Source organism: Mobula birostris, chromosome 4 (genome assembly GCF_030028105.1).
Source record: "Mobula birostris isolate sMobBir1 chromosome 4, sMobBir1.hap1, whole genome shotgun sequence".
Taxonomy (NCBI): Eukaryota; Metazoa; Chordata; class Chondrichthyes; order Myliobatiformes; family Myliobatidae; genus Mobula; species Mobula birostris.
In genome coordinates, this window is record NC_092373.1 from 107,499,736 (window position 1) to 107,510,590 (window position 10,855).

The following is a 10,855-nucleotide window of genomic DNA, read 5'->3' on the forward strand; positions in this document are numbered from 1 at the left end:
AACAGGTGCAATGAACATCACGGACCCAAAGCATCTTATCAGCAGCATTCACAAGAAAAACATAACATGTAGCATAAATTATAAACCAATTTTTACAAGAAAGAACAGTATTAGAGAGTAGAACAAAAAAAAATCAAAGTTCAGTTCAGTGCAGAGTGATTAAAGTTAATGCTGCTAAACTGTAGTGAAACGGTTTTGCCAATTGGTTCAAGAACCAGATAGTTGAAGCAGTGTTCTTGAACCTGGTGGTGTAGAACCAAGGTTCTGTACCTCCTGCCTGATGGTTGCTATGAAGAAATGGCATGGTCCAGATGGTGGGATGCTTTGTATCTTCACTTCCAATCCTGCTGAATTTTCATTGTATGTTAATGATTTTGGAAATAAAAACTTCAGCTGTGATTGTTTGAAGATATGTTTACCTAAGTTTATATCTGGTATCTACTGTATTTCTTAATTGATTTGCATAATTGGTCTATTACATATATATATAGTTTCTTAAAACTCTACAAGTAAGATTTTAACACCTTACATCTCAAGGTTATAGGGTAAACTGCAACAAACAACAATTCACCACAAATCCTAAGCAATTTTGCTTCTACCTACACTAGCAAATTGGTTGAATGTGAACCTTCTTTAAATAACCAAAATATATCATTTATAACATGATTCAGAAATAGTTCATAAACATTTTTCCAGTAATGCTTTCTTCATTGTTATGTATAAATTCTTCCAGCACATTTACAATTCTTGCCTTAACCAGGTTCAGACATAGTTTCCAATATTGGTAACTTCCCCACCTTGATTCGGTCTCAATAATCATCTGAGTAATTGTTTACTACTTTCGGCTGGATGGTTTCTAAGTTTCATGCCGTAGTTGATTTGATTTAGGTTTGCATCTTCCTTTTCAGTCTTGCTCTTCGTTGTGTAACTTTTCTTCCTGTGATGATGTCCCTTTATGTCAACAGATGTTGGCAGTGTTCCAACTGTTGTCTATACACACCAGCTGTGTGGTGAAAAGGCACAACAGCACCTCTTTCACCTCAGACGGTTGAGGCAATTTGGTGTGGGCCCCAAACTCCTAAGAACTTTCTACAGGGACACAATTGAGAGCATCCTGACTGGCTGTATCACTGCCTGGTATGGGAACTGTACCTCCCTCAATCGCAGGATTCTGCAGAGAGTGGTGCAGACAGCCCAGCACATTTGTAGTTGTGAACTTCCCACGATTCAGGACATTTACAAAGACAGGTGTATAAAAAGGGCCCGTAGGATCATTAGGGACCCAAGTCACCCCAACCACAATCTATTCCAGCTGCTACCATCTGGGAACTGGTACTACAGCATTAAAGCCAGGACCAACAGGCTCTGGGACAGATTCTTCCACTGGGCTATCAGACTGATTAACACACACTGATTTGAATGTATTTCTATGTTACATCGACTATTCTATTTATTATAAATTACTGTGATTGCACATTGCACATTTAGACGGAGACGTAACGTGAAGATTTTTACTCCTCATGTGAGTTGATGTTCTGTTGTGGTCTGTAGTTTTCTTGTGTGGGAGGAGGGAGTTGATGATCAGAATGTTGTTCTTTTTTGTGTGGAGGGTTATAATGTTCCTCTCTGGACAACTTTTATGTTCTTTCTTTGTCTCATGGCTATCAGGAGAAGGCAAATTTCAGACTTGTATACAGATACATGCTTTGACATTAAATGAACTTTTGAACCAGCTGCATCACTGTGCTATCTATTGGTATTTAAATCGACTTTCCAGTAGTTTAGGATTATACTTATCCCTTCACATAACAATGGTGAAAGGCTTATTGGGAAAGTAAAAAGGCATGGGATCCAAGGCAACATAGCTTTGTGGGTCCAGAATTGGCTTGCCCACAGAAGGCAAACAGTGGTTGTAGACAGGTCATATTCTGCATGGAGGTCGGTGACCAGTGGTGTGCCTCAGGGATCTGTTCTGGGTCCCTTACTCTTCATGATTTTTATAAATGACCTGGATGAAGAAGTGGAGGGATGGGTTAGTAAATTTGCTGGTGACACAAAGGTCGGAGTTGTTGTGGATAGTGTGGAGGGCTGTCAGAGGTTACAGCAGGACATTGATAGGATGCAAAACAGGGCTGAGAAGTGGCAAATGGAATTCAACCCAGATAAGTGTGAAGTGGTTCATTTTGGTAGGTCAAATATGATGGCAGAATATAGCATTAACAATAAGACTCTTGGCTGTGTGGAGGATCAGAGGAATCTTGGGGTCTGAGTCCATAGGGTACTAAAAGCTGCTATGCAGGTTGACTCTGTGGTTAAGAAGGCATACGGTGCATTGGCCTTCATCAACCATGGGACTGAGTTTAGGAGCTGAGAGGTAATGACAGAGATATATAAGACCCTGGTCAGACCACACTTGGAGTACTGTGCTCAATTCTGGTCGCCTCACTACGGGAAGAACATGGAAACCATAGAAAGGGTGCAGAGGAGATTTACAAGGATGTTGCCTGGATTGGGGAGCATGCCTTATGCGAATAGGTTGAGTGAACTCAGCCTTTTCTCCTTGGAGCGACGGAGGGTGAGAGGTGACCTGATAGAGGTGTACAAAATAATGAGAGGCATTGATCGTGTGGATAATCAGAGGCTTTTTCCCAGGGCTGAAATGGCTAGCACAAGAGGGCATAGTTTTAAGGTGCTTGGAAGCAGGTACAGAGGAGATGTCAGGGGTAGGTTTTTTTACACAGAGTGATGAGTGCATGGAATGGGCTGCTGGCGGCGGTGGTGAAGACAGAAACGAAAGGGTCTTTTAAGAGTCTCCTGGATTAGTACATGGAGCTTAGAAAAATAGAGGGCTATGGGTAAGCCTAGGTAATTCTAAGGTAAGGTCATATTCAGCACAGCTTTGTGGGCCAAAGGGCCTGTATTGTGTTGTAGGTTTTCTATGTTTCTATGAAACTTAAGGTTTTATGTTCACTCTCCCCAAGGTGCTCACCCACTTACGCTTCATCCACTTGGTTACCTTCATGTCCTAGGATGAAATATATCACTGCCTTTCCCTATGTGGACTCTCTGTATACTGTTGTTAACAAGCTCCTCTGGATGCACTTTTAAAAATTCCACCCCAACTGAAACGCATATGTTAACACCAGCTAGCAGTTAATATTTAATATTATAGTTAATATTGGAGAAATTCACTTCCTCTACTACTACAAACCTATTTATCTTACATCTTTCTATGATTTGCCTACCCATTTGCTCTTCTGTTTCCCACTGTTGGGATGAACGCAGCATCATCCCAGCAAAGTGATTGGCCCTCTTCACATTCCAGCCTTATGGCCTCATTTGAAGAGTCTCCTTATTAAAAAAGATCTAGTGCTTTCCCAGCATATATGACAAATAAACTCTTGTCGGGCTTCCAGCCGGGTACAGCATCAATTTTAACTGATGTTCCGAGGACAAGCTGCCATCTTCATCAAGGACGATGCCTAGGCATGTCTAGTCCAGTGATGTAGATACCCCCGTCATTCATCCCTCCTGATTAATTAGTTTTCATCCAATCAGGTTTCTGCTGTCCTACCTTGTTTGCCATCAAATTCCAGTTTTTACTTAGAATGAGACCTTCATCTTTCCACTCATTTTATTTCAATCGTTTCCTTCACCAGGTGGTCCCAAAAGCCATTGGCATGCCACAGTGGTTTCATGGTGTCAAAGTCAATTCTATGGCCATGCGAATGTAATGTTCTTCTACCGCCGATTTCTTCACCCATCTGTACTGCCAGTACCGGAATACTGGATTAATACCACTCACAGACCCATAAAGAACTCAAATAACAGTTTATGCGGGTCAAAGATGACCCGGGACTCAGGACGGCTGGCGTTTTCAGGATTCCCTGTGAATGTTGAACAGTGCCTATCGGCCAGACGGGACTCGCGGTAGAAACCCGCATCAAGGAGCACAGGAGGTGTATCTGTTTGGGTTATCTGAAGAAATCAGTGGTAGTAGAACATTACATTTGCAACAGCCATAGGATTGAGTTCAACGGCATAAAACTACTATGCCAATGGCTTGTAAACAAGTTTGGGCAAGGTGAATTTCTTTTTCTTCATTCTTCATCCATTAGGGTACAGTTAGTGCAGTGAGAATGGTTCCAGGGTCAGTGTGTTCTTTGTGTGAGATGTGGGAATTCTGGGAGACCTCCAGCCTCCCGGATAACCATATCTACATCGATCAGCAGCTCCTTAAAGAACGTGTTAAGGAACTGCATCTTCAGTTCAATGGCCTTTGGCTCTTATGGGAATCTGAGGAGGTGATAGATAGGAGCAACAGAGAGGTAGTCACCCCAAAGTTGCAGGAGGCAGGTACCTGGATAACTGTCAGAAGAGGCAAATGAAATGGGCAGCTGGTGCAGAGTGAAACTGGGGCTGTTCCCCTTAATAATGAGCATATTGCTTTGGATACTGTGAGAGGGCGACCCACCCGGCGGGGGATGGGGGGGTATATGCTGCAGGAATTTGTTCTCTGGTATTTAGTCTGGCACTGGCACTCGGAAGGGAAGGAGGGAGAAGAGGGCTGTGGCAGTGATAGGTGATGCCATTGTTAGAGGAGTAGACATGAGATTTTGTGAACGTGAAGGAGACAGCCAGATGGTATGTTGCCTCTCAAGTGCCACGTCAGGCATTTCCTGGAACAGGGCCGCGGCATTCTAAAGGGCGAGGGTGAGCAGCCAGAAGTCTTGGTACATATTGGCAGCAATGACATAGGTAGGAAAAGGGAGGAGGTCCTGTAGAGAGAATTTAGGGAGTTAGGTAGAAAACTAAACAGCAGGACCTCTGCAGTAGTAATCTCTGGATTGCTGCCTGTGCCATGCAGCAATGAACCAGATTTGAACAGGAACCCTGAGGAGAAAGTGATCATAACATGATAGACTTCACCCTGCATTTTGAGAAGGAGAAGCAAAAGTCAGATGTATCAGTATTATAGTGGAGTAAAGAGAATTACAGAGGCATGAGAGAGGAACTGGCCAGAGTTGATTCTGAATGATGGCAGAGCAGCAATGAATGGAATTTTAGAATGCACATGATAGATACATCCCAAAGAAGAAGTATTCTAAAGGCAAGATGACACAACAGTGGCTGACAAGGGAAGTCAAAAGCAACATAAAAGCTAAAGAAAGGGCATATAATAGAGCAAAAAATAGTTGGATGTTAGAGGATTAGAAAGCCTTTAAAAACCAACAGAAGGCATCTAAAAAAAACCTGGATATGGATGTGAAAAGGGATTTTTTTATGTGGGAGAATCTAGAAATAGAGGCCACTATTTGAAAATAGGAGACCAGCAGTTCAAGACAGACATTTTTTGTTCTCTCAAGGAGTTGTCATTGTTTGCAACTCTCTTCCTCAATGGGCAGTTGAAATTGACTATGACAAAATTTAAAACTGATTTACAGAATATAGAATCTTCAAAGTGAAAGGATTAGGAGATTAGGCAGGGATGTGGAGGTGAAGTTACAATCCTATTTTAATGAATGCTGGAACGAGCTCAAGGTCTGAGTGGTCTCCTCTTGTTTCTAACTGATATGTTTGTTCTATTAAAGGAATAATTTGTCAACAATTATAGGTCTTAAGCCACTATGTTTTATGTTTACAGAGCACTCTAGGAGTCAGGCACAAATTTTGACATGCTGAAGTTAATTTTACTATAAGTTATTCTTGTGCATAAAGAACAGAATACAGGAACACAAATGTTTGCACTGGCAATGATAACAAACTAACTAACCTCGCCTGCCTGCACATTGTCTCTCTCCATCTAATTCCTGCCTGTTCATGTGTCTATCTAAATGCTTGTTAAATGTTGCTATCATATCTGCTTCTACCACCTCCTTTGCCAGCCTGTTTCAGCACCTACTACCCTCTGTGTAAACAAAATTCTTGCCTCACACACCTCTTTTAAACTTTTCACCCGCTGTCTTAAGATATGCCCTTTTGTAGTTGATCTTTCCGCCCTGGGAGAGAAACTATCTACTTTACATATGACTCTCATAATTCTATAGGCCTCCACCAGGTCTCCCTCCCCTCAATCTCCAGTACTCCGCAGAAAACAATCCAAGTTTGTCCAACCTCTCCTTACAGCTGATATTCTTCAATCCATCCAACATGCCTCCTCTGCACTGTCTCCCAAGCTTTCATATCATTCCTATAGTGTGGTGAGCAAGACTACACACAGTATTAAATGTGGGCTAACTAATATTTCATACAGAGGCAACATGACCTTCTGGCTTCTATGCTCAAAGGCCAACCAATGAAGGCAAATGTACCATATGACTGTTACCATCACCTTCAGAGACTTGTATCCTCAAGCTCCCTATTACACTTTTTGTTCATTTTTAGACCACAGCACTTCCTCTTTTTGGTAACGTTCCAAGATGTCACTATCCTATTTACTGAATTCCCTAGTTTCTATGACTTTCTGTATGGTAAATACACATGAGAAGTATTCATTTAAACCTCTCCATTTCTTCTGGCTTCACACAAGAGTTGACTGCATTGATCCTTAGCGGGCCCTATTCTCAGCCTAGTTTGGATGCTTAACAACTGACCTACACCTGTATCTGTGCTGTTCGACTTTAATACCCACTGCTAAAAAAAAAATTGGTGTTTCTAAATCATAATTTTGTGGGTTTTTTATTTCTAGTATTACAATAAAAATTTTAAAAATGTATGTTAATGGTAAATTAAACACTGGGCAAACCAATAAAGTATGTAAAATATATTATGTTGACTGCCATGTGCCAAGATTAAGGAAGTTTCTGAGCAGATGAAGACTATTCTTCTTGTATACCAACAATCAATACCAACAACACAGGTAGAAAAGAGGATGAGGTCCTGTAGAGTAAATGTAGAGGGTTGAGCAGAAGGTTAAAAAGGATGACCTCAAGGTCTATAACCTCAGATTACTCTCAGTGCCACATGCTAGTGAGGGCAAGAATTGGAGAATACGACAGATAAATGCATGGCTGAAAAGCTGGTGCAGGAGGAAGGATTTAGGTTCTTGGGACATTGGGATCTCTTCTCGTGCAGAGGTAGTCTGTAATGAAAAACAGACTGCACCTGAAATGGAGGAGGACCAATATCCTGCTGGGGAGATTTGCTAGTGCCACTCGGGAGGTTTTAAACTGGTGGGGTGATGACCCAAAGTATTTGTGTCTCAGTTGAAACAAGAGAGGAAAAAATTAAAGCATTAAGTTCAGTAGGTGGAAGCAGGGCAGGGAGCAAGGAAGATCTGATTAGCTAAGCTGCATTTATTTTGATTTAGGAAATCTGACAAGTAGGGCAGATGATTTCAGGGCATGGATAAACACATGAGTTTGGGATATTATGGAAATTAAATAAACATGGTTGAGGGAAGGATTTGAATAGGGTGGAATTTGTTAAATCCCTTCAGGAAAATTTTCTCAAGCAATATGTAGATGGCTTTATGAGAAGGGTTAACACTGGGCCTCCTGTTGGGAAATGGATAGGGCAATTGACTAAAGAGCTTACCATGTCAATGCCATCTATTAGGCATCCATCTGTATGAATACTATTTTCCATCAGTCTCTGCCCTTCTAAACTGTGACTTCTCAACTGTTGGGCTACATCCTTCCTGAATGTTGAGCATTCCTGCCATCACAAGAAGGCCTTGGGCATTAAATTTATTGAATAAGTCTGCCTTTGTACGAGTAGATTTCAATACTGCAGTGGCCAATAACTACTGTAATAGGGATCAAAAACACAGCCACTGCTGGAGGCAGATGATGACAAATGAGAAAATGATTTTTTTTACGCTCCTGCTTCACACTGTCAGAAATTGTGGAAGTGGGCGTATTTTGAAGAGCTTGAAAATAAAAGAAAACAAATTCTGGAATCTGAAGTAAAAATAGAAATGGTGGAAACACTCTGTAAGTCAGGCAGCATCCATGGAAAGGAATATTCCAGATACAGTGGCATGCAAAAATTTGGGCACCCCGGTCAAAATTTCTGTTACTGTAAATAGCTAAACGAGTAAAAGATGAACTGATTTTCAAAAGGCATCAAGTTAAAGATGACACATTTCCTTAATATCTTAAGCAAGAAAATTTTTTTATTTCCATCTTTTACAGTTTCAAAATAACAAAAAAGGAAAAGGGCCTGAAGCAAAAGTTTGGGCACCCTGCATGGCAGTACTTAGTAACACCCCCTTTGGCAAGTATCACAGCTTGTAAACGCTTTTTGTAGCCAACTAAGAGTCTTTCTATTCCTGTTTGGAGGATTTTCACCCATTCTTCCTTGCAAAAGGCTTCTAGTTCTGTGAGATTTTTGGGCCGTCTTGCATGCACTGCTCATTTGAGGTCTATCCACAGATTCTTGATGATGTTTAGGTCGGGGGAATGTGAGGGGCATTGCAAAACCTTCAGCTTGCACCTCTTGAAGTAGTCCACTGTGGATTTTGAGGTGTGTTTAGGATCATTATCCTGTTGTAGAAGCCAACCTTTTTTCATCTTCAGCTATTTTACAGACGGTGTGATGTTTGCTTCCAGAATATATTTAATTGAATTCATTCTTCCCTCTACAAGGAAATGTTTGCTGTGCCACTGGCTGCAACACAAACCCAAAGTATGATTGATCCACTCCCGTGCTTAACAGTTAGAGAGATGTTCTTTTCATGAAATTCTGCACACTTTTTTCTCCAAACATACCTTTGCTCATTACGGCCAAAAAGTTCTATTCAAGAAGTTCAAGGGAACATCTTAAACAAGCCTGATGCATTTTGGAAACAAGTCCTGTGGACTGATGAAGTTAAAATAGAACTTTTTGGCCGTAATGAGCAAAGGTATGTTTGGAGAAAAAAGTGTACAGAATTTCATGAAAAGAATACCTCTCCAACTGTTAAGCACGGAGGTGGATCGACCATGCTTTGGACTTGTGTTGCAGCCAGTGACACGGGGAACATTTACTGGTAGAGGGAAGAATGAATTCAATTAAATACCAGCAAATTCTGGAAGCAAACACTACACCGTCTGTTAAAAAAAAGCCAAAGATGAAAAGAGGATGGCTTCTACAACAGGATAATGATCCTCAACATACCTCAAAATCCACAATGGACTACTTCAAGAGGTGCAAGCTGAAGGTTTTGCAATGCCCCTCACATTCCCCCGACCTAAACATCATCAAGAATCTGTGGATAGACCTCAAATGAGCAGTGCATGCAAGACGGCCCAAAAATCTCACAGAACTAGAAGCCTTTTGCAAGGAAGAATGGGTGAAAATCCTCCAAACAGGAATAGAAAGACTCTTAGTTGGCTACAAAAAGCGTTTACAAGCTGTGATACTTGCCAAAGGGGGTGTTACTAAGTACTGCCATGCAGGGTGCCCAAACTTTTGCTTCGGGCCCTTTTCCTTTTTTGTTATTTTGAAACTGTAAAAGATGGAAAGAAAAAAAGTTTTCTTGCTTAAAATATTGAAGAAACGTGTCATCTTTAACTTGATGCCTTTTGGAAATCAGTTCATCTTTTACTCACTTAGCTATTCACAGTAACAGAAATTTTGACCAGGGGGTGCCCAAACTTTTGCATGCCACTGTAAATGACCTTTGTTAAACAGGGGAAGAGAGAGGACAACTTAGTTTTAAATTTCAGACAAAGTGTGAGTGGAAGGAACAGGGCAAAGGGAATGGATGAACCATTGATGATGAACAAGATAACAGTGACAAAGGAAAGTCCTTTCAGAGAGAAGAACAGATTTTCTGAGGTTGACATTGCTGGAAGAGAAATGGCTGGGAATTCAGTGGTAATGAAAATCAAAGTGAAAGTATGAAAGAAAAACAATAAATATTGAAAATATGCTAACCTTTTAAAATGTGATGATCTTTATTGATTTATTTATTGACTGTTTTCTATACACAGAGTGGCCTGGGAACATTCTGTTTCCTGCTGTTTGCGGCAATTTGTCTGCTAGGATCACTGTATCTTTGCCTTGTCTTACCCGAAACTAAGAACAAAACCTTTGCACAAATCTATCAATCATTTGCCAAAATCAACAAGGTGCCCAAGCAAGAAAGCAGACAGATGACTGAAATGGAAACTGAACTGGAACCAAACTTTCTGATGACACCTTTAGGTAAAGTGATGGGAGACAAAGCAAATGAGGGCTCCAACGCTGTTCAGAGTATTGCTTAATTTAAGGACCAACAAATCTTTCTAAATTATTAGCATTATGCATTTATATTCAAATAAAGACAATGCATCAAATACTCGGCAAATCGGGCATCATCTATGAAGAATCAGTTATATCTACATCTATATTACTTATTACAGTGTTTTTGAATCTCATTCTGCACCGTTTACCAAAAATGTCTTAAGAGAGAAATGTATGCCAATTGTAACAATTTGTTTGAGAGCTGCGCTATCATCTGGGTACTGACAATGAAAATAGTTACAGGCTCACAAGAAGAAAAAGAGGGTATGAATATGTATGAAAGGAAAGTGGCTGATGGTCATCTCTTCGTTAAAATAAATTGTATCAGGCTGCTAATGTATTAGTCTACTCGACTTCAAATTAAACACGATAATTGTTGAAGTACATGTCTCTTGAGAATTATAATCATTTTAATTTGTTCAATTTTTGAGTTATTTTGAATAATTTTCATGGACTGGACTTGAAACAGTAGGCAGCAGTTGGCACAATGGCTCTCACTTTAAAGCAGGCAGGACCATGGAGACTAAAGAAAAACTGAAAATACTAGAAATCTAAAACTAAAACTGAAAATACAGGAAATATGCAGTGGGCCAGACCACACCGTTGGGAAGAGAAACAAAGTTAATGATTCAGGTCAAAGACAATT

The 10,855-nt window shown here is 40.5% G+C and overlaps 1 protein-coding gene across 2 annotated transcripts in view; it reads left to right on the forward strand.

Annotated features, from left to right (window-relative positions):
• slc2a9l2 (solute carrier family 2 member 9, like 2) overlaps positions 1-10,582 on the forward strand; it is a 263,120-nt gene extending 252,538 nt beyond the window's left edge. For both annotated transcript variants that reach the window (XM_072254680.1, XM_072254681.1), the window contains one exon: positions 9,918-10,582. In XM_072254680.1, coding sequence (XP_072110781.1) covers positions 9,918-10,190 — 273 coding nt within the window. In that variant the 3' untranslated portion in view covers positions 10,191-10,582. The remainder of the gene's footprint in view (positions 1-9,917) is intronic.
• The last annotated feature ends 273 nt before the right edge of the window (positions 10,583-10,855 follow it).